Below are 24,919 nucleotides of genomic sequence, written 5' to 3'. Positions count from 1 at the left end.
GAGCTTGAGGTTGTTTTTAAGGCCACATTAATGACTAATGGTGAGTCATCTGGTTTTGTGGCTTGGTACAGTAGTTTATATTTATGTAAAAGCTTAAAATTCAACTTTGAGCGATGTCCACAGCAGGGAAGGACAATTAGTAAATTCATTAATTGTGCTTTTGTGTACACATTTATTCTCATGGCTAATTATTGGTTTAAATGATTCTGCCTCTATCGAAAGTGTTACCATGTAGAACTATTTCAGCTTAGGTTTCTGGTATGAAATATAAAGCTTGGGAAGTTCAGACATTCTTTTGAAATGTCATCAGCTGGCGAATGACTGGCACTCAGTATGGAGCCTTTTATTTGAACCTGTAAGCAAGTAGTGGGGGGAATACAAGTGCACAAAGAATTATGATTCAAGCAGCTTTCAGGCTGATGTGGACAGTGGACAACTCCCATGCTTGGGCCCTAGAAATTATCATGCTAAGTGAAGTTAGTCAGATAGTGAGACACCAACATCATATGCTATCACTTATATGTGGAATCTTAAAAAAAAGGACACAATGAACTCCTTTGCAGAACAGAAACTGACTCACAGTCTTTGAAAAACTTATGGTAACCAAAGGAGACAGGTTGTGGGGGGTCAGGAAGGGATGGGCTGGGGGTTTGGGATGGAAATATTCTAAAATTAGGTTGTGATGACAGTTGTACAACTGTAAATATAATAAAATTCATTGAATTAAAAAAATGTAGTCAAACTCTGCTGTGTCACAAGTGGGAATCAAGCTGCCTTGTGAAAAGTAATCCATAAAACAAAACACAGCAGTTGCCAAGCCAATCTCTCCATGTACACGACAAAAGTCAGGCTTCACTTTTTTTTCTTTTTGTTTTTTCATGGTGAGGGACGAAAACCCCCTCCCCTCTTTTCTAAATTCTCCATGTGTCTGGGCTGTAGTGCTAAGATGAACCAGCTGCCGCTGGAGCCGATGCTTTCCAGTTCCCAGCTCCAGGTGTGTGGCCTGAAAAGAGATTGATGACTTGGTGGAGGCACAGCCAGTTTCTCTACCAGGTACAAGGGAGCGACGGCAGAATGTAGAAATAGGCAGCCTTCCCTCCTCAAGCATCTTCCCGGCCTGGCTGGGTCCTCAGGGAGATGCACAGCCCTGAATGTGCAGAAGGAGACGGATGATAAGGATGCGCTCGGCACCTGCTGAGTCCTGGTGCCGGGCTAGGCCTTTGATGGGCAAGTCTAATCATCATTGCGACCTCCTCCTCTAAGGTGAGCATCGTGTGCCCCATTTTCCAGAAGAGAAAATGGAGGCCAGAACAGGGATGCAACCCAGAACAGTGTGACTGCAAGTTCTGTGGCCTCTCCATCACACGCTGTTGCTTTCCCTGAACGTCACACACCACCTGTCACCATGCGAGCTCCATTCATTCATTCATTCATTCACTCAACATGTATGTATTGAGGGCACACTACATACCTGAGGACAGAGCAATAACAGAGTAGATAAAGATTCTTGCCTCCAAAGAGCTTACTGATATATAGATGGAGGTAACCCATTCTAAGGATAAATGTGTGATGAATGAGGTTTGAACAAATGCATCCCAGGCCTGTGGCAATAATACTGTAGCCTCATCACCACCCCACAGCCGCGTTTGTGTTCCTGCTGTCCGGACTGCTTTAACTCCAAGCAACAAAAAGCTTAGGACTCCTGTCAAGCCCCAGGAGGGAGAAGCAGGAGGGCTGTGGCCCATCTCAAGGCCGCAGTTATATCTCAGGCCACTTGGTACAAGGTGGGGGTGGCTGGGTGTGGATTCACTCCCCTCATGTTCTGACAAGACCTGTAGGAAGTTCCATCACCTGGGCAGAGGGGGTGCGAGAAAGTGCTTCTGCTGACACCGCCAGAAGACAGAGCCTCCCCCAGCTTAGAAACCACCCCCAAACATCAGGGAGAACAGGGGGATTTTCAGGTTGAATATACAGAGGAGGAGGATGTGTCTATCCCTCCACAGGGGCTAATTTAGTTGTTCAAGATCCATATTCTGCATCCAGTCATGCTCTAAAACCGGGTCTGCAATTCACCAGAGTAAAGATGGGAAGGACCTTTGAACTCATCCACCCCAGCACCACCTGCGGAGGGTCCGACTGCACACAACGCTCTGGGGCTCCTTCTTCCCCTAGTTTAGATGTCCCAGGGGACTATGCTTCTCCCTGTCCTCCAGGAACCAACTCCCAAATCCATCTCTAGTATATTTTGGACGAAAAACATGGCCTCGGTGGGGGTGTGTTTTTAATTGTCTAAAGCACTGAACAAAAGCCTGGGGTTATGAACATTGGCGGAAGACCTTCTCCCTGCTGCCATCCCACCCCCACAACGCTCTCCTGCCCTGAGCCATGCAGCTCTCAGCTGAGGGACCCCAGCCTGTAACAGGGCTCAGAGCAAACACAGAGGTACTTGGTGGTGTCAGTTCTGACCCAGCAGCAGGAGGAGCGATGGGTTCTGATTGGCCCCCATCCTAAGCACATGTAACCAGGGAGCCAACTTCTAAACCAGGGTGCCATTGATGCAGCCTCCCAGAAGGCTTGTTTCTCAATCCAGTTTGCCTGCTGGAATTAGAGTAATCCTGTATGTGCCCAAAGATTTACCTAATAGATGTTCATCACAGTGTTGTTTATGGTTGTGAAAAATTCGAAAAACAATCTCCATGCCCAGTGACAGACTGTTTAAATAAATCACAAATAAGTCATATAATGTAGAGAATATTATTGAGTCATTAATAATAACACCAGAGGATGACTAATGTTATCATACTATTAAGTGAAAAAGAGCACAGTTTGTATAGCACACTATTATTCTTTCTCTATGTTTTCTCAAATGCATGTGTGAAGAACAGAATATGGACATAATTATCTCTTAGCTAAGGTCTGACAGGTAACATTTTCTTCTCTGCTACTTTTTAACCTTTTCTACAATGAACATGTGTTACTTTTGTGATTCCAGAAATGTTACTTAAAAACATTATAGTGTCCTCCCTCCGGAACTGCCGCATTTCCTAGAGTCATCACTACCAGAATCCCTATAATCACAGGAAGAAGTGGGAAGACGATCGCCCCCTTTCTCCTTGCTGGCTGCCAGGTAGCCTGGGGGTGAGGGCATCTCTAGGATGGCCAAGCAGATGACCACTGCAAGCTGGGACACAATCCCCCAGCAGCCCAGCCTTCATTTACTAATGTACTCCCAGAAGCTTGAAAGGGGTGACTGCCCTTCCTGCTGCAGAGAACATTCAGAGTAAGGAGTTTTGTATTCATCCGAGGAAACAAGAACACTGGCTCAGGTTTTTCTGAAGTTGCACCATATGTTCAGAGCCAGATAGGACCTTCTTGAAGATCTATCGACAGTTTTGGAAGAATATTTTCCCCTGAAAAGATGAGCCCAGGCCAGTGACTAATTCTTGCACATATAAGTAATGCTGGCCAAGCCAGGATAGGACCCTGCAATTGATTCTAAACTCCCTCTGTCCCCAGTGTCCTGTCCCTCCCGTGTTCACTAACCAAACTCCAAGCATCACCTTCTTATGAATTCTCCCCAACTTCCTGAGTAGAGTTGGCCTCGCCTCTCTCTTATCACTGTCTCTTATATACAATCCAATTATTGCATTTGCTGGACTACATCATCATTATTATTTGACCTTGAGTCTCACTCTCTAACTGGACTTTAGGGTCAGATTTCTTTCTTATCTTTGTATTCCTGGTGGGTGCTGTATCTTCACCATTTAGTAATAAACCCAACAGTTGAGAGCCATTACAAAGCTTTCATCTGCCACTGTTTCTAAGAGTTAGGAGGTGGAAGAAGAGGTTACATGTTCCTGACCTTGAGAAAGTCAGTGTCCTGGAGTGGCTGACACTGTGGTTAGCAGCTATATAAGATGATCTAGAGGCAGAAACCTCTTTCCTGCCACTACAGGAAGATGAGGGGTACAGAAAGCTGAAACTTTCTGATAGAGGAGTACCTTGGAAATAAGGCATTAGGAGTATGATGGGCTAGATGGGAAATCACATGACTTTCTAGAAAAGACCATAGTTTTGGAGCAGGATGCACCAGAATTTGAATTCTAAATCTATACCTGGGTATAAGCCTGGGCACATTATTAAACCTGTTTGAGTCTCAGTTTTCTCACCTGATACTGATATTTACTTTTCCGGGTTGTTAGTATTAAAGATCAGGATTGCATAGTCCCTGGCACACAGAAGGTACTCACTAAATAATGGCCTTCGGTATTATACATCCTGACTCTGAAGGCACTAAATTGGGAACCACATCCAATGTTGATGGAGTTGTTCCTACAGACAGAGGCCAAGGTGAGCAGGCTCAAGGGCACTCAAACTGATCCTTGGGGGATGGGGGTGGGGAGCCCAGGAAAGAACTCTTGGACTGTTGAGCTCAGGTGATTGAGCATAACAAAGCACACTATTCACCCCACTTTTTCAAAAAAAAAAACAGAAAAGGATGAGAGTCTCCCTAGTGATGCTGCAGCCACTCAGGAGATCAAGGCAGGGAGTAAATGACTCCTTGAAAAAGTGACAGCAGCAAGGGAACCCAAGCCCAGAGGCAGGGCTTGGGCCAGTATGGTGGTGCTGCCCACCAGCATGCAGCAGATCCTAAAGGCCCAGCCACTGTACTGGTGCTCCAAGCCACCAGTAGAAGGTGGTACAGATAGCTCACAGGAGAGAAGGTGCTCATCAGGGCCTGGAACACATCGGCAGGGGTGTCCATCAGCAGTTCACTAGGGACCCACGTTTCCCAGGTCATAGCAGTCCTATCTCCCCATCAGTGGGGTGGAGGTGGGGGCAGGTGCTGAAGAAAGAGAGGAAGAGGATCTTCTTTAGACAGGAAAGCAGACTGGCCTCTTTCCAGTCCCTTCAGAGGGGCCCCCTTCCTTCAGTCTCAGCTTGAGCAGCACCTCCTTGGTGAAACTCTCCCTGACCCCCTAAGACTGGGATAGCTGTCCTTGTTAGCTGCCTTTGATGACCATTGTGACTGACACCTGCACTGGAACAGCCTGCTTATCTGCTTGTCATTCCTGCCAAGACTGTAAACATAGATGGCCAGGTACCATGTCTGTATCCCTGACACCCAGCATAGTGCCTGGCACATAATAGGTCCCCCATAAATAGCGAGTGAATGAATGGTGAAAGAATTTTTTAAATTGAGAACTACCATTGTTATCAGTATCTATCATGATTTGGAACATTACTGCACAGGGAGCAAGCACATGCATTTTCTTTTTCTTTTTGTCCCTTCAGATGCATTTACACATGTACCCACGTGACCATAGGACCAAAAATTTAAGTACAATTCAATTAAATTAAACTCAACACAGTCATCAAAACAGTGTGGTACTGGTATCAAAACAGACAGACAGACCAATGGAACAGAATAGAGAACCCAGAAATAAACCCTGACACCTATGGTCAATTAATCTTTGACAAGGGAGGCAAGAACATAAAATGGGAAAAGGAAAGTCTATTCAGCAAGCATTGCTGGGAAACCTGGACAGCTGCATGCAAAGCAGTGAAACTAGAACACACCCTCACACCATGCACAAAAATAAACTCCAAATGGCTGAAAGACTTAAATATACGACAGGACACCATCAAACTCCTAGAAGAAAACATAGGCAAAACACTCTCTGACATCAACATCATGAACATTTTCTCAGGGCAGTCTCCCAAAGCAATAGAAATTAGAGCAAAAATAAACCCATGGGACCTCATCAAACTGAAAAGCTTTTGCACAGCAAAGGAAACCAAAAAGAAAACAAAAAGACAACTTTCAGAATGGGAGAAAATAGTTTCAAATGATGCAACAAACAAGGGCTTAATCTCTAGAATATATAAACAACTTATACAACCCAACAGCAAAAAAGCCAATCAATCAATGGAAAAATGGGCAAAAGACCTGAATAGACTGTTCTCCAAGGAAGATGCACAGATGGCCAGCAAACACATGAGAAAATGCTCAACATCGCTGATCATAAGAGAAATGCAAATCAAAACTACCATGAGATACCACCTCACACCAGTCAGACTGGCCATCATTAAGTCCACAAATAACAAATGTTGGAGGGGTTGTGGAGAAAAGGGAACCCTCCTGCACTGTTGGTGGGAATGTAAACTGGTACAGCCACTATGGAGAACAGTTTGGAGATACCTTAGAAATCTATACATAGAACTTCCATATGACCCCGCAATCCCACTCTTGGGCATATATCCGGACAAAACTCTACTTAAAAGAAACACATGCACCCCATGTTCATTGCAGCACTATTCACAATAGCCAGGACATGGAAACAACCCAAATGTCCATCGACAGATGATTGGATTCGGAAGAGGTGGTATATATACACAATGGAATACTACTCAGCCATAAAAAAGAATGACATCATGCCATTTGCAGCAACATGGATGGAACTAGAGAATCTCATCCTGAGTGAAATGAGCCAGAAAGACAAAGACAAATACCATATGATATCACTTATAGCTGGAATCTAATATCCAGCACAAATGAACATCACAGAAAAGAAAATCAAGAACTTAGAAAACAGACTTATGGCTGCCTGATGGGAAAGGGAGGGAGTGGGAGGGATCGGGAGCTTGGGCTTATCAGACACAACTTAGATTTACAAGGAGATCCTGCTGAGTAGCATTGAGAACTATGTCTAGATACTCATGTTGCAACAGAACAAAGGGTGGGGGGGAAAATGTAATGTATACATGTAAGGATAACTTGATCCCCTTGTTTTACGGTGGGAAAATAAAATAAAATTAAGCTCAACAAACATTTATTGGGCACCTACCAATGGCCAAGCACTTTTTAGGTACCTAGGATACATCAGTGAACAAAATACCATGCACTCTGATAAAATATGGCATTCTAATAATTTCTTTGAAAACCAGCCCTATAGCCAAGACAATTATCTGGCTTGTTTGTGTTTAGACTCCTTAAGAGTCTGTTTAGGTTCAGACATTTTTAGAAGTAGAGTTCATCATGGAGTTTTGAAAAGCAGACCCACTGGGGAATGATTTGTCCTTCACTATAGCAAAGATAGTGACTTTTCTGTGGATGCCACTGATTCTAAAAGTCCCTAGGAGTGCCTCTTTGCAAAACCTTTGGGCACAGCCCCTTGACTTTCAATGTTCTCCTCTGATATGAGCATAGGCAAGTGGATTCCTCCCCCTTTTTTTTTTAACCTGTATGTTTGTTTTTATTTCCAAATAAAATACATTATTATTTTTACATTATTATTTTTTTCTACTGTACAGAGCTGAGCTCCTGTGAAGATCATCTTGTGTTTACCACTCAGCTTCTAAAGGAATCAACAGACTCTTATATTTTCCCCTCCCCTGGCAAAGATAGGGACACACCCCATCTGTTGGCTGCCTTTTGATACAGCAGGTCCATCTACTGAAATCATGAAATTGCTTTCAGGGAGGCAGTTAGCTTTGCATATAGATGAAAATCCTATTCCACTCCTGCTGAATGAAGAGATCATCCAATCACTTGTGACTTACAGTATGGAACTGGTCAAAAGGAAGATGGGACTCAAGATCATAGATGTTCTGTGACCATTTTTATCATTTTGGGGAAAATGATGCAAAGTACCTGTCCTATTCTTGGCAAGTAAGTAGTGCTACCTTCCCATGTAGGCTCAAATCATCAAGAATTTGTTATTAGTTGGTGTCCAAGGTGTTCAAGGGAACTAGAAGAGAATTGAAAGAGGGTGACATAGCACTTGCTCTCAAAAATGGCACCACACTGCTATTGACGAAGCCATACGTAAATGGTTGAGCAATTAGGAGATGGTAAAAGGTAGACATCTAACAGTAAGTATTTGGAGAGCCAGAAGAAGAAGATATCTCTGGGCTGAGGCATTACAGAAGACTTCACAGAGCAGATGGGACTTGAAAATGGACCTTGATAGAAGGAGAGGTTTGGAGAGAGTGTGCTTTAAAAAGAGAACAAGCAAGAACATGGTCAGAGGAGCTGTGTGATGGGAAGAGTGACCCAAGCTGCTGTGGCTGGTCCCTGTGCAAAAGGAATTAGAAATAAGTTTAGAAAAGAGAGTTTAAGTCAAACTGTGGATGTTGCTAAATACTGGCCAAAAAGTTTAGATTTTGTCTGATATGCTATAAAAAGCCATTATCGAGTCACAAACAGAGGAGCAATATGATGAAAGTAGCTATAGAAATAGTCAGTAGGCAGCAGCCTTCACAATGGACCAGAAAAGAGAAGAGAGAGAGGAGATTTTTTTAAAAGTCAGTCAGAGGGAAGAGCTGTTGGGAAGTTCAGTTAGAGTCACAGCATTGTGACACAAAAGAGGAGCTGACCCTTTTAAGAAATAGTGAAGGAAAAGGGATTGAAAACTAGGATTGATTAGAGATGTAACAGGGAAGAATAACTTTAGAAGGGCAAATAGACAGTACTTACAACATTCACAACATTAACCCCAGAAGGTTTATCAACAAAACAAAACACCTTACAAACCAACAAAATTAAAAATGTAAAGCAAATTAGAAAAATGGACAAAGACTATGAACATAAAAAGTTCCAAGAAAATCTAAAAGATAATTAAACATATGAAGTCACATTTAACCATGCTGGAAAATGAAAATAAAAGTAATAAGATATAATTTTACTTATTGATTAGGATAAAAGTAATAATAGCTTTTCTATTGTGATACCTAGTTGTTTGCAAGGAATACATTGTTCATGGGAGGCTAAAGTGATGTACTCCCTCAGGAGAGCAGTTTGGCAGTATCAAGGAAATCTTAGAAATGCACTTACCCTGAGCTCAGGTTTTCTACTTCGTATGTGTTATTTCTCATATATATCAAAAGCCTTACTCATGGGTGATATATTTGAAAATAAGCTAACTGTCCAACAATAAAATGTTGGCTATAAGAAATATAGAATATTGTGTAGACCTTAAAATTACTGAAGGAAAGTATTTAATCCATGGGAAAAATCGGCCTAACATGAATTTAACAGGTCAATTATAAAGAGCTTGCATAGAAGGCTCCTAATTTTTAAAAATCTATAGATATATAAGTAAAATACAATATGTAGACTTGGATTCTAAATCAAACAAACTAACTATAAAAAGATATTTTAGAAACAGAGAAAATCAAATAAGGACTGCTAAGTATTAGATGAAATCGAATATTTTCTGTTCATTTTGTTAGGTATGATAATGATGTTTTAGTTATTTTTTAAGTTTTCAATGTTACATTTATATTCAGAAGTATTATAGGATGAAGTTATATGAAATCTGGAATTTGCTTCACAGTATTTAAAAATAAAGGAATTAGATAAAACAATAATGACAATGTGGTGATACTGACTAATACTAAACTTCATTCTATTTTGAAAATTCCCATAATAAAAATGTTAATTAAAAAAGGAAGGCAGAACCCTGTCAGAGTTTAAAAATAATATATATGTATGCATAGAAAAGGTTAGAAATGTAGCCAAAGTACTTACAATGATTATTGCTGGTTAGACAACTAGCTCATTTCATTTTCTTGTTTTTTGAAAAAAATGTATTTTTCAAATTTCTACAATGAACATATAAAACATTTGTAATCAAAAAAGAACTCTATATGTGCTTTTTAAGCATCTCTGCTTTTGACCTTAAAGAGGTAAAGGGAATGGTGACACCAATAGCTAAAATGCGGAAGAAGAGAATCCGAGAGGGAGGAGGAGGGAAACATACTCAAAATAGGATTTACAGAGGTGGCAGCATTGGTAGACATCTGGATACAACCTTGAACTCAATTGGAAAAAGCAGTCGAGATGATGAAGGAATTGGGAAGGCAACTGAATTTAAATCTTCTAAGTCTGTTGATACTATATACAACAGCATTGCACATTTACTTTAGGAATAATGATTTTGAAAACTGAATTTATTTTTTCTCTCATTTATTTATTCTATATGATCCAGGGTACTGTTGAGATGCTGGGAGTACAGTGGTGAAATAGAGAGTCTTGAATATGTCCTCATGGACTTACAAACTAGTAGCAGAGAGAGAGATTAAACCAGAAACTACACAAATAGTCAACTGTAATAACCACTATGAAAGATAAGTACAGGGTACCAGATGGCCTGTAACAGAAAGACTCAATCTACTTTTCAGGCATTTCTGGGCAACTTCCCCAAGGAAATCTTATTCCTGAAAGACAAATAGGAGTTCAGCAGGGAGTAGAGGAAGCAGCATTCAGACCAGGGAATAAGCTTACTCAGAGGCTTTGAGGCTAAAACAAACATGATCATTTGAGGAACAAGGAGAAATCCAGTGTGTCAGGAGCAGAAAGTGAGGGAGAGAGGGGGCATAAGATGAAACTGGAGAGGCAGGTCGTGGAGAACATGCAAATGTTTCAGGACATAATAAGGATCATTACCGCTCCCTTAGTTTATTCTAAGATAGGGAGGCTGTTAAAGGAGTTCAGGTAAGAGGGTGGTCATGCAGTGCAGTCACCTGAAGAGTCATGCCCAAGAGTATTCAGAGGCCTATGAACAGGCAAGGTGGAAGAAGTCAATGCTTTGGATGGGGGTATTGGCAGTGGAGGTGGAGAGAAGTGGGTGGATTAAAGAGATTTAAAATTTCCAGAAGGAGAATGTGAACTGGCAAAGGGAACTGGGGAAGAGCAGGAGAAGTAAGAGGAAGATCAGGAAACCAGCATCAGGGAAGGCCTGTTTTCTGGAAGAAGGATGGATCAATTGGTCAAATGGGCTGGATATAATAATGGTCTACACTGGATAAGCCATAAGCAGACCCAAAGTCAGGGGGACTTATCACTATGAAATTATCTGTGAATATACATTCATATATATATAGGGTGTTAGTACTGGCAAAAATGTAACTGTTCTTACAAAGCATTTCTAGTTGGATTCTAACTCTAGCACTTCCTATTGGTATGACTACCAACTATTTAATCTTTGGCAAAGTTTCCTCATTTGTAAAATGGGTATAATAACCCTTACTCATAAGGCTGTTGGGAAGGTTAACAATATATATATATATATTGGGAAGGTTAACTATATATATATATATGCCATGTTTCTGGTGCATTGATGGTGCTTAATAAATAAGCATCATTTCCCCAGCCCTTCCTTTACTCACTGATTGGTCTGCTGTTATCAACTCCCAAAATTATGTGACCAGGGACTCTTTACTCATTTTTTTTTTCTACTGCCCTAGAACAAAAATCAAGAATGAAAACATTATTTGAAATCTGCTTCAAAAACACAGTGTTTGATGTGTGATGCTTATGTATGATACTCAGTTTATTAGATATTAATATTAGACTGTCAGCCTTGTGCTGTTTATATTGGTAACATGACCCTGATCAGATTCCCAGCTGTGAGAATTAAAGTGTGGGCTTTGAGCTGCTGTGGGAGTTTTTTCCCCCTCCTACAGCAAGGATGAGGTTGTATAAGCATCCAATGTAACAGCCTTCGGCTGAGTTTGCTGAGCTTTTAAAACTCAAGAATCAGGTCTCTCTTGGGAATTTTTCACACTCCAAGTGGCCTCTGCACATCCAACTCTAAGGTGCTCCTTGGATTCCACTTCTTAGGATGGTTTCACCATTCTCACCTTGCACTGTCCCTCTGAATGCTTTCCAGCCCCTGCTTTCTGATGAAGGAAGAGAAATTAGGCAGGAGAAGAAGGGAAAGGAGGAATTGAAGAGGAGAAAGGGGACAGGGTTACGGTTCCCAGGAATAATGGTGAGGAGAAGAAATACAAGGGCAAAGAAGAGGAACAAAGAGGGGGATGAGGGGAAGAGGAGAAAGAAAAGAGGAGAAGAAAAGAGGATGCAAGGAACTGATATGTACTGAACATTTTGCTACCATCTGTCTCTTCTCAACCATTTCAGTTCATTTTCACAATCCTACAAAGTGGGTCCTTTGGTATCATAAGGACAGGTCTCCTTTTTGTGATTCCTGTCCTTTTCCCAAGAACTTCTGGGCAGCAAACATATTTCTCCACCCAACAGAATAAAATCCAAACTCTGTAGCAAGCAATTCAAAGTTCTGTGTGAACGGGTCCCCAAAAATGAGGGGACCATGTGACACTAACCAAATTCAGACTCTTTTGAGAGTAAAAGCAGGTGCCATTTGTAATTATGCTGGGAAGACAGAGGAAAACCCTGCTTGTCCTGTGATGAGATACATGGTCAGCCCTACCACCACATCCATCCTCGGCTGCCCACATTACCAATCCACTGCTCTCCGCAAATCTCCCATGCTTTGTCACATGTGCAGAAATGTGACCCACCCTACGTCAACCTGGAAAACTCGTTCTTCAACACTGAGATTGGAAACAACCACCTCTGTGACATGCATTTCAAGATCTCAAAGCCACTTTGCACAGTGCTTAGAGCTCAGATACTGTGCCCCTTTTGAACCTGGGGGATCAAATCCCAGTTCCACCACCTACATGCTGTGTGTGTTTGGGCAAGTTACTTGAGCTCTCTGTGTCTCAACTCCCTTGTCTGTATAAAAGAGCCTCCCTCATGCGGTGGCTATGAGGAACCAGTAAGTTCACAAGTGAGGGGGGTTGGCTCTGCACAGGGACTTCTGGAGAGTGTGTGATGCACAAGGATCTTGCCAAACCTGTGGGCACAGACATGCTTGTACTTTTCTGCACACCTGAACCCCACCTGTGAGGCATGTGTTTTCTCCTTTGAGGAAAAACAAAACAAAAGTTATCAACAGCAATGTGAAAGAGTTCATAGATCCTTCTACCTGTAATAACTCTTAGTTTTATGATGATGACTTCAGTATCATCTTAATCAACACATGTTAAAATTTCTAAGTTCCCTTCCAGGACCCAAATCATTCTCTGAGCTATCCCACATAGGTTTCTTGCTGGCAGGAGTGTGGGATGGTCTTAGAGTGCCTTTAGTGAATAAGGAGAATAGGCTTCTATGCACATGATGCTATTTCAGAGTTCAGTAACAATTATTTTACCTAAGATTTGCCTTATTAAAGTACTAAGACTCCTGAGATAAGTAACTGGTCTTTTCTATTGTCAGTTATTTTTACTTTGGGATGCATGCATTTCAAATCCTTTGAGTGGAGGTGTGAGAGAAGACCCAGGCCATTCCTAAGAGTCAGAAGCAGGAACTACAGAGGCTAAGAAGGGCACAGAAAGGCACGACTCCAGATGCCCAAGATGAATTCTGTCCATATCACACTTTGCTCAGAGCAAAACACACTTGCATGATGTTATAATTATACCATGTGAGGGCACAGGCTAGGCTGAGACTTTCATGAGAAGTGCCTGGGATCATCCCTCTAGTCCCCAGTCCCTGCCCCCAATATACACCCCCAAACACACACTTGACTCATTTCAATGCCATCTGCCTGCCTGAAGTCTAGGTCTACAGCGACTTTTGTTGTTATTGTTGTTATTCTCTGGCTGTCATTTTGAGGCTTTTTTCCCCCCACAGATTTTAATTGAATGTTCCAAAGGGGAGATATTTCTAGCATTTCGTTTTGAACTTTTGCTTCATATTGTGACCAATTAAAATATGACTAACCACAGAATACACTTTTCTTTTTCTTCAAGCATCACCCCCAACAGAGAGAATGGAGCTTGAATGCCATATTATTATTTTCCATGCTGTTTTGACTTAAAAGTTTTGTTTTCTTTTATAAAATTCTTTGAAAACTTTTTGACAACTCCAATTGGTTTCTTTCCCCCATTCCATGTATATCTTGGGTGGAATTTTTTATAGTCTGTTTTCTCTCCATCCCTCATGTCAAACCTCCTTATTAATAGAAAGCAGTGATCCCCACCACATGACCACAAAGCAAGCTTTCTGGATGACTGTAAAGATGACACCAACATTCAGAGAGTGGGTGCAGACCCTCTGGAACCCAGCGCCACCAGCAGCCCTCCACTCCCGTTCCCTAGTGGCCTCCTTCCCCTTTCCCACAAATCTCTGGCTCATTCCCGGGTTCCCGGCCACCTCGCTGTGAAGAGCCCTGACTTCTACCACAAAGAAGACAGAGCACACTGTTGATGAGTGTGGATGAACCGCGCAAGACTTGCCTCCTCATCTGAGATGGATCCGTAACAGCGCCCTTGGCCCCCCCGAACCCCGGCCTCTTCAGGAACGTGGACTCCTCCTCCTCCCCCGCAGCTGATTCCTTTCCTCTCTCCCTTCTCTGGTGTTTGTTTAAAAGTTCTTTCCCCTTCTATCCAGAGCATTTTTAGCCTCCCTCTCTTCACTATCCCTCAAACCAAAAATATACGATTCCTCCCTCATCTTAACAAACCTCCCGGCAAACCACCACCCACCCTGCCCTGTTGCCCCATTCTTCTTCACCAACAGATTTCTGGAAAGAAGGGTCCGTGTTCTTCACTGCCCTCATTTCAACATCATTCACCCTTTGGTCCACTGAAGCTTGGACCTCACCATATTCCATTCCCGTGACAGTGTGAGGAAGATTCAGACACCCAGACCAGAGTCAGGAAAACCCTTGGATTCAGGCAAGGACATTGGTAACAGAGAGAACAAAGTACATGAAGACAAAGAAATGGAACTCAAAAAAGCACGTGCTTCCTGTTAAAAACAAAAAACTGAAAAGTGGTTTGTATATTTCTTGAGCCAAAACTGGTCTGAAAAGGCTGAGACCCAGAGATGGCAATAGATAGTACAGCTTGGTGGGGAGAGGCACGGGGGTGTCAGCATCCACACCTACCCTTGACATGGACCCTGTGGGAGCTGACAAGAGCTGTGGACAGAGACCCCACCTTCCTGTAAGTGTGTGGAGCCAGCTGGGAGAGAATCAGAGAAGAAGGAAACTGCAAGATATGCTACCACTTGTTCTCTGGGCCTTGGAGAGAATCTCAAGTGATGCTTTACATGTAAAGAAGAAAGGGAGGTCTCTGCCTCCAAGTTTGTTCAGGCCCATGCTTCCTTGTGCATGTTCTCCAGTCTGCTCCTCTCTTTAGTCAAAAGCACAAGAGCAGTTTGCTCTGCACCACATTACCTGCATCATTCACTGCTGGCAATTGTCTTCTCTCCTCTGCTGGATAAAGTCCCCCAAATGAATGACAAACTAGGAAGTTAACCTCTTCCCTGGGTCTGGAAAGGGGCATCTTCTCTGTCGTCAAGAAGGTAGGTGCTTAGTTAAGACACCACTTCTTTCCTCCCAAGCAACCCCTGCCTTTCTCCCGTGCCCCATACACTTATTTTCCAGGAGTCGAACTCAGCAGAGTTAAGTCCCCTCCAACTGAGGTCTCGGCCTCTGGGCTGAGAATGCCAACCAGTGTCTGGCAATGCCCTTCTGCCCCAGATTGACGAGTGAGCGGTGCCCATCAGTCTGTTTTATGTGAGCCATGCAACAGCCAACAGATGGCCAGGACTGGACTTGACACTGTTGACTCGGCCTATGTTTGAACCTGTGACCTGTAGGTAAAGAGTCTTACATTGCACTGATAACGCCTGAAGTTTCTAGGGGCTCTAAAAATCCTTACTTTTTAATGAGACACTGTCATTAGTCACTGAGAGAGGAGAAGAAAAGAAAGAAGAAATGAACACCTGACATCGTAAGACAAGGAGGAAAACAAGAGGAGGAGAAAATTTGGTCCCACACGCCTCAGTGGATGAAGCTGTTGCTTTTTAAAGCTGTTGCTTTTTAAAGCAGGATGCCATTTGAAAGGTGGAGGCATCTTACCATCACTCTGCAGTGTTATTTGAAACACCTGCCTTGGCCTTGGCTCTGCTTTGCTGGTTGTCTTCATTTGCTTGCTTAACAACTGGAGATGTTTATACCTGCCTAACGAAAGCACTTTCCAGAACAGAACCATGGTAATGAAAGTTAATTCTCTCGTCCCAAAAAACTCTCAAGAGTTTAAGCCCACTTCATTAGTTCATTCAACCTAGCTCTGAGTGAGGGGGGAACCAAATACTCGTGTGCCGATGTTACAGATAGTGAAGGTGGGGGAGGTCAAATGCTTACCAGGTGTCCCACATACCAAGAAATAGAGTCGTAGCAATTGACAAACCCTGTGACCTTTGTTTGCAAAGTTATTCATGCTAAGGTCCAGTTTCCTCATCTGCAAATAAGGATTATAGGAAGTTTGTGAGGATAAATGAGCTAATGCAAACAAAGATCGCTGCACAGGGCTGCTGCACTGCACAACTCCACCAACACTGTGTGGTCAGGCACCTAAAACACGATGTGCACAACGGCCCCCGAGAGTCGTTCACCCCACAGCCATGCCAGCCACGGTCTGAAACATCACCCTTTCTCGGTTGTCTTAGCCGAGACAATCATTATTAGTTTGGAAGGTTTTCTTCTGGCATTGGCAGAGTAGGGGGTTCAGAACAGCACTCTCTCTGATCCTAAGAAATATTTGAAAAGAAACATCAGTTTAATGACACTGAAAAGTTACTAAGGCAGTAAGAAATCACACTGTCAAATCCCAGAGAGGAGGGAAGGAAGCCCATACAAGGCTGCCTTTTCCCTAAAATGGTGTGCCTCAAAATGTGGCAGCACCTGGCAACTTGTAAGAAATGCAAATTCTCAGTCTCTACCCCAGATCTGCTGAATCAGAAACTCTGGAGTGAGACCCAAAAATGTGCTTTAACAAACCATCTACTAGATTCTGATATACCCTAAAGTCTGAGAACCACAGGCCTTCAGGCACCTGCAATTTTTTTGGGGGGGAGGGCTACACCCATAGAAAGTGGAAGTTCCTGGACCAGTGATCAAACCCACACCCTAGCAGTAACCAAGAGCCACAGCAGTGACAATGCCAGATCCTTAACTTGCTGAGCCACCAAAGAACTCCAGAGCACCTTTAATTCTGAAAGCACAGCTGAGAGCCTGGGGAGCTCGCAGGAATTCTGGCAGCTTCAAAGGTTGGAGAGTCAAAAATTGGAGCTTAAAACCTGTCCAAATTAGTTGGGACACCAATGGGCCACACCCAAGAAGTAAAAGTGAACTGGAAATATATGAGCCTTCACAGGGACTAAAGCTTCTTATCATATCCATTCTTGATTGGAGGAAGACCTAGGATTGCTAATGCCTTTAATCTAGTTCCTTTCCAGTAACAATTGAAAATCTTCTCTGAAGGAAGAAAACATCTTTCAGTGTCTCAAATTTTCTCTACCAAACTCAACATTCAGTCAACATAGAGAACAGACTTGTGGTTGCCAAGGCAGTGGAGGGAGGAAGTGGGATGGATGGGGAGTTTGGGGTTGGTAGATGCAAACTATTACATTTAGAATGGATTAGCAATGAGGTCCTATTATATAGCACAGGAAACTCTATCCAGTCTCTTGGGATAGACCATGATGGAAAATAATATGAGAAAAAGAATGTACATAAACATATGACTGGGTCACTATGCTGTACAGCAGAAATTGGCAGAACACTGTAAATCAACTATACTTTAATAAAAATCAATTAATTTTTTAAAAAAGTGAATTCTCATTTCCATCTTGCTCCTCACATCTCACACCCTGGGAAAGGCAGCTGCTGTGTCAGAGGGTTCTCATTAGCTCCCTGAAGTGTCCATACCCTGGGAAACTGAGGCCTTGGCCTTCTACCAACAGCCATATGAGTGCACCAACTTGGAAGAGGATCCCGATGGTTCCAGTCAAGCTTGAGATGACTACAGCTCTAGCTGATACCTTAATGATAAGCTCACTAAGTTTCCTCGGAATGTCTGGCTCACAGAAACTGTGTGATAATAAGGACTGATTGTTTTGTTTTGTTTTGGCCTTTTTAGGGCTGCACCCACAGAATATGGAGGTTCCCAGGCTAAGCATCGAGTCAGAGCCAGAGCCACGGGCCTACACCACAGCTCACAGCAAGTCCAGATCCTTAACCCACTGAGCAAAGCCAGGGATGGAACCTGCGTCCTCACTGATGCTAGTCGGATTCATTTTTTTAAAAAACTGGATATACTCAATTAAAAAAAAATAACTGGGCATAGAAGAAGACAATAAATAACCAAGACTCTTCTAAATAGGTGATATAAACAAACCCACAGGCAGTAAAGTATTGAAGGAGAATTTAAATATAACTATGCTCAGAGTTTCCTTCATGGCCCAGGGTTGAGCCCTGGCCTCACTCAGTGGGTTAAGGATCCAGTGTTGCCATGAGCTGTGGTGTAGGTCACAGATGCAACTCAGATCCTGCGTTGCTGTGGCTGTGGCGTAGGTCGGCAGCTGTAGATCCAATTCGACCCCAAGCCTGGGAACCTCCATGTGCCACTGGTATGGCCCTAAAAAGCAAAAAATGAAATAAAAATAATTCTTAACTTTTCAAAAAATGATTACTGTCTCACAGGTTCATGGCCATCCACTTCAAATGGATCCCAAATACTGTCCGACAATACACCTTTGTTGGTCAACTCCATCTCTTACATTCTGTGACTATACAGCTCTCCTCTACTCAGAGCTTCCCCTTCACTTTCAGCCTATCATCTCATCCACTTCACACAGGAAATTGAGGGCATCCAATAAGAATGCACTGGCCTTCTGATCTGCAAACCCATATCGATGCTTCCTTCTCTTCTTTTAAGATGGAAGAGCTATTCATCCTCCTACCTAAAGTCAAGTCTTTGGCTATACTTTGCCTCCCATCCCCTCCTGTCTCCTTAGGAACTTCACACTTTACAATAATTCGCTTTCTTTGATATATTCAGCCTCTACTCACGCAAGCCCTTCCCACTGGACTTGTTAAATCATCTTACATCACATTTTAAAATACTCTTCAACTTCAGTTCTACCTCTCTTTTCTTCCCTTCACACAAATTCCCAGACAAATTCTTCTTAAACTTACTGTTTCCTCTTTTAAACACCTTTAACTCAGCACTCAACACATGCCAACAGGGTTTCTGCCCCATTGCTCCAGTGATAACACTCTTGTTAAAGTTTGGTGCCTAAAGTCAATGAATGAACGCTGTTCAGCTCTGTTCTTCCCTGTCTTGGCAATGTTTCACAGAGTTGAACACAACTGTATTGTTTCAGCCTTTCCTCCCGGCTTGAGTGATGTTCTCCTGGTTTTCTTCCTATCTCTCTAATTTCTCATTGTTATTCTCCTTACAAGGCTCCTATTGTCCATCTGACTATTATATACTAGTGCTTTCAGGTCTTAATCTTTAGCTGTATTTTATATAATCTTCCTCCAAATAAGCTCATTGAAGCTGATGGCTTTAATTATCACGTATACCTGACTTATTTGCTAATTTATCTCTCTCTAGCCAGGGAGAAGCTGGGTGGAGTACACCCGGAACCTTCTCCCAAACTTTCTTATCAGGTAACTCACAATTTTCACGGAAAAGAAAGAGGAAGGGTGGGAAAAAAGACAGGACTATTGCTTTGGCAGAAGCTCTTGCAAGAAAACATGAAGATAAGGGAATGGAGCTTTCACTAAAAATAGTGAAATGAAATTAATATGTAAATATTAGTGGGACCTTACTTACAGCTAAAAATTTGGTTACTTAAAAATGTAAGCCAAAGTAACTTTTTTTTTTTTTTTTTTTTTTTTTTTAGGGCTGCACCCATGGCATATGGAGATTCCCAGACTAGGGATCTAATCAGAGCTATGGCTGCTGGCGTACACCACAGCCACAGCAATGCTAGATCTGAGCCGCGTCTGTGATCTACACCACAGCTCATGGCAATGCCAGATCTTTAACTCACTGAGCAAGACCAGGGATCAAACCCGCAACCTCCTGGTTCCTAGTTGGATTTGTTTCCGCTGCAGCACGATGAGAACTCCCAAAGTAACTTTTTTAGTTAGTGGGATTAATTTACTCTTTCTACAATGTCCTTTGTTTTCCTTGCTCAACTGTCCTATAATTTAATTAATTGGTTATGGGAGTTCCCGTTGTAGCCCATCAGGTTACAAACCCAACTAGCATCCACAGGTTTGATCCCTGGCCTCATTCAGTGGGTTAAAGATCTGGCATTGCTGTGAGCTGGGTATAGGTCACAAATGAGGCTCAGATCCTGTGTTACTGTGGCTGTGGCGTAGGCCAGCAGTGGCAGCTCCGATTTGACCCCTAGCCTGGGAATTTCCTTACCTAGATGCATATGCATGATTTTTATTTCCTGGAAATTTCTTTTTATAAAATATGACAATATCTTCTCCTGTACTTGTTCACATCATTTGGTTACATATACAATGTTCATGAATTGTTCAGGGCTCTGGATATATGAATATGGTTGTACAAGTGAGAAATGCTTTCAGCTGCAAGTAATAGAATATCCAGCTAACAGTTTGAGACATTTAATTCTCTCACTTATAGGATGTTGAGATATAGTTACATGTTGATGTACCAATTCAACAAAGACACAGGGCATCCAACTTCTTCCTGTCCTTTTGTTTACTGTGGTCAGCATGTTGGCTTTTCATTTTCAGACTTGTTGCCTCCTGGTTACAAAATGATCAATGTGGGTATCAAACATCCTAATGATATCCAAGGCAAGAAGAAGTGAAAGGTTCAATGTCATTATGCTTTCTGTCCAAACACTGTGCCTTTTATCAGGAAACAAATCCCTTCTCAAAGACATCTGGCATGCTTACCAGAACAGTGTCACATGGCCACTCCTGGCTGTAAAAAAAGCTGAGAAATGGGAGTATGAGTATTCTGATTTTCTGAGATGTAAGGCTAAAGCACTATGACTGGGCACCTCGCCACATGCAATAAAATAGGAATCTCATTGGTAAAAAAAGCAGGGAGGCATTGGATGGGCAACTAACAATGTCTACCATAGAATATCTGACTCAAACCCATCCCTGAAATTGTTCATTATACTAAGAGGCATCATGAATTCTGCTGGGGGCATTAAATAGAGAAATGGTAGAGTCAAGTCTTATAGCCATAAGTAAGAAGCTCAACCCTCACTCGTTGGTGAAAACATTTCAGGGTAATAAGATCTATAGAATAGGTGGGAGTATGGAGGAGAGGTTGCTGAGGAGGGCAAGTCTGGCAGAGGAGTGTACATGGCTGAAGGGATCCTCCAGCAAGAGGCTGAGTAGGACAGCTAGAGAGGCAGAATAGAGAAGCCAGAGGAGAGGAGCAGAGATAGAGCCATGTAAGGAGCTTCTGAGTGGGGGAAATGAAGCCTCACTGGGGAAAAGAGACAATTGAGGACTGGAATGCCTGGCCATATTCTGGAGTTTATTCCTTAGGTAGAGAGGACCCTCACTCAGTTTTATGAGCAGAGCAACAAGATGGTAAAAGCAGTATTTTAGAAAGATTAATTTGGTGGGAGGGGACAGAATAGATTAGAGGGAGAGAGACAACTTGGGAGGCTTATTGCAATGCCTGTGAGGTGTTGAGAGCCTCAGTGAGAACATTATCATTGGCTATAAAAAATGGAGCAGAAAAGCTGGGTATAGGAGACATTTTAACCTTATTTTAAGATATCCCTTCATAGAAAACAATAGCGGCAATAATGAAAAACACAGACCCTTGTAAGTGGCAGTAGCCAAACATTTAATCACCACAGTCCCCATTTCAAATGCTCACCTGAAAAAAAAGTTAATGTTAAATAATGAAGGGAACCATCAGGGGGTTTCACCAATAGTAATTTTTAAATTCTCAAAGCATTGTGCTTCTAGTTAGTTACTCATGGCCTGGTTTCACAGAAATGGGCTGCAGGCATTCCAGGAAATGAAAAGTTATTATAGGAAGTGCCCAAACTCCTCCAATTTCACTATTCAAAGGGCATCTGTGTTCCCCATCCCAGGAGGAGGTATTTCCCTGAGAGGGAGGAGGAGGGAGCAGGCAAAGGCCTGACCCAAGTGGCCTGAATGGATGCCACGAGAAATCAAAGCTTGCACAGAATCTTAGAGCCTCACAGCCCACCCTGGTTTTGGTGCCACCCAAGAAAAGCCTGAGAAAGTATAGCTTTTTCAACTGAAGACTCTAAGGGTGGCTAATGGCCAAAGATGCACCAAAGAATCACATCCCCAGAAAGCCCATTGCCCGCAAGGTGCTGAGAGCTGAGTGTTCTATTACGTGCAGCCAAAAGCATTCCTGACACAAGAGCCTTGCTCTCCTTCTCCCATGGGCTTCACAGCACATCTGGAGGGGACCAGGAGCAGACGGCACTCCCCAGGGATATGCTAATTAAATGCATAAATAAATTAGTTACAGGCACCTTCATCATTCCTATTCCAGCGCAATAAATAAACTCTGGGGTCTGGAGGTAGGCTGCTGCCACTTAACCACTCAGTGAACTGAGGCTTCTTTCTTTACGCCAGTCTTCTCATCTGTAAAATAATAACAGTTCACACACTACAGACTGAAGGACTCAGTGAGATCATGACAGTAAAGTGTTTAGCTCAATAACTGCTACAAGGTTAGCACTCAATAAATGTTAAGAACTGTATTTTTTACAGATGAGGAAACAGTAATCCAAAAAGGCTGGAGAATGGGCTCATGGTCACACAGATAAATGCTGCACATGCTTATTTTCATGGGCACGTCTTTTCTGAGCTGTGTGTCAACGAGTCAGCAAATATTTATTAAGTGTCATGAGGTTGAGTTCTGGACTAAACGTTCAGAATTTATGCTCAAGGACGGGTATGGTTCTTACTCTAGTGGAATTTACTGTCTGGCAAGGATATTTAGTTTTTCAGTCATCCCAGCTGCACGCAGGCGAGCCTTACAGATAAAAGGGACAGAAGCCTATGTGGTTCTGTTTGAAGGATCCTGGGAAGGCCACTCAAACAACACACATCAGCTGGCAGTGGGGATAAACTCAACACAACAGCTTTTTATTGGCCTGAGTCTTGTCTTCCTAGAGAATGGATTCACCAAATCTTCCCATCTCTCTCCATCCTCCTTTGTAATTCTTCTGGAGATAAAAGTTCCCCCTTAGGCCTTTAACTGACAGTTGAAATGTCTCCAGCCAGTGCTAGTCCCATGAGTGCAGCATTGTTTCTTTTCGCCTAGAATCTTGAAAACTGCAAAAATCCCTGGGGGAAAAAAATGGCTGATGTCAATGACATATATTTTTAATAAATAAATATGTTTTTATAGATATGTGTATGTGTGCAAGCATGCACTTCTTTCACGTCAAGTGATTTCTTTAAATAGAGGAATGAGGTCTGCCTCTTGGGCAGCTGAGATAGTTTGGTCCCTAGGATAATGGCAGCACCAATAGGCACAAAAGGAAGAGCAGGAGGTAGGGGGTGGGGAGGGGGGCAGGGTACCTGTGGGCCTGGCCCACATGCTCCTTTCTTACCAGAGAACTTGAGCCTCTGACTCTCCCTACAAGCCTTGGCCTTGTTCTACAGCTGCCACCAGGCTCAGTCCCCTTGGGGCCACACACCACATAGCCAAGTGCAGAGGAGGATACAGTTCTCCCAGGAACCCTTGTCCTTGCAAACCTGAACTTACCTACACACAAGGCCCCCTTCACTTGAAAAGCTCTTTTACAAATTCTCAGCAGAGACCAACAAAGGGATCAAAACACTCACCATGCAGTATATCATGAAAGTCTCAGAACATTGTAAGGTTCTTACAGGGTATGGATCCCAATCTTCTCCTGATTTTGTTTCTGGAGAAAGAGCTCATTAAGTAAATCTCCTTCTGATCTGATTTCAAATGAGGCCAATGTGTTACCCCCCTCCCCCCCCCCCGCCACCCTCCATTGAAGAGGCCAGTCTAAAACTGGAGTCATAGCAAAGGCATCTGCAGAACGACGACATCTGAGGATGAAGCCACTGTTCGTCCTGGAGCATGTGTCCCCTCAGACATTTTCTCAGTGGATACCTCAGTAGGAAGGGCCAAGTCCTGGCTCCAGAAACCCCTGATAAGTTCATTCACAGGCAGTTTTGTGTGACTTTAAATATATTTTAAAACATATCATAAAATCATAGCAGTGACTTTTAAAATATTTCCCCTCCCCAAAGAAATTGCATTTCTGAGCACAATTATTTAGCATATCTTTAAAATTCTCTACCAATGGACTTTCTATATATGTAGGCTAGCTTGAAGGAAAGATTTGCTCAGGCCAAGGGACTGGCACAATGGGTGACCTACTCCATGCAAAGACCAGCACTTCTGGCTGCCTCCAAGTGGCATAAAATGCCTGCCTGCCAGGCACCATCTAAGTGGATTTTACCAAAGGGCATCTCACCAAACAGCCTGATTGGAGAAAAAGAGGCACAGTGGAGACATAGGAGAAGCACCTGTTCCCACCTTTGGGAAAGCAATCACCTGGTTGGCCGCGGAGATGTGCTACATGCCAGTCCTTCCTGTCAATGGCTATGCCATGGTCGGAAACATGAGCTTCCACTGAGCCTGCCTCCAGGTTGCCAAAAACCTGCACCTGACAAGCAACCGGGGGTAAGTCCTTCTGACGCCAGCCAGAGTGAAAAGGAGAGACTGCATTTGAGAACAAGCCCAGCCCGGCTAGTCCTTTGAGAACAAGGACCTGGGAAAGCGCTCCCGCCTATCAAAGACAGACGGAGAGACAGCGCTCTGGCCCCACAGGCTCTTCTGTAAGGTCTAAGGGTCTCCCACTGTTGTGATTCTGCAATACTTCTACCAGCATTGGCTCCATAGGAAAAAATTACATTTGAGAAAAATGGGCACAATAAAATCAGAATGTGTGCCTTTCAGGAAGATTTCCTCCCTGCCCCCATATATAGCCCATAAAACACAGAGGATATTTGTACCATGGCTAAGATTCAACATTGATCATCACTAAATGATCATCACTAACAAATCAACATGTGACATTAGCCAGGAGGGCTACTGGATGTTAAAAGAAACTCAGAAATCCCAGGAAACAGCCACTTGATGAGCTAACAATTTAATTTAGAGTGTCACTCACAGGAAATAGACAATAGCATTATCAACATTGCAACAATGCAGC

The 24,919-nt window shown here is 42.9% G+C and overlaps 1 protein-coding gene and 1 long non-coding RNA gene across 5 annotated transcripts in view; both read right to left on the bottom strand.

Moving 5' to 3' along the window:
• Nucleotides 1-24,919, bottom strand: part of LOC146402773 (uncharacterized) — a 341,109-nt gene that overhangs the window by 208,257 nt on the left and 107,933 nt on the right. The gene's annotated exons all lie outside the window — the stretch shown is intronic.
• The window catches only part of LOC102159243 (uncharacterized), a 360,278-nt gene continuing 338,102 nt past the window's right edge, over nucleotides 2,744-24,919 (bottom strand). For 2 of the 4 annotated variants that reach the window (XR_014807775.1, XR_002345453.2), the window contains one exon: nucleotides 21,509-23,012. Coding sequence is in view for 1 of the 4 variants with exons in the window: in XM_084964412.1 (XP_084820538.1) it covers nucleotides 22,986-23,012; nucleotides 23,517-23,596; nucleotides 24,259-24,370 (219 nt within the window). In the remaining 3 variants the exon portion in view is untranslated. Of the gene's footprint in view, nucleotides 4,847-21,508; nucleotides 23,013-23,516; nucleotides 23,597-24,258; nucleotides 24,371-24,919 lie in introns of those variants that run through there. The other 2 variants (XM_084964412.1, XR_014807781.1) reach the window with 2 other exon arrangements.

The sequence above is a fragment of the Sus scrofa genome, chromosome 6 (assembly GCF_054392235.1).
Source record: "Sus scrofa isolate SSC_HxYL_T2T_F1_AM1 chromosome 6, Sscrofa_HxYL_maternal_Yorkshire_Landrace_v2.0, whole genome shotgun sequence".
In the NCBI taxonomy this organism is placed as follows: Eukaryota; Metazoa; Chordata; class Mammalia; order Artiodactyla; family Suidae; genus Sus; species Sus scrofa.
This window is presented reverse-complemented; position numbering and strand designations above follow the sequence as displayed.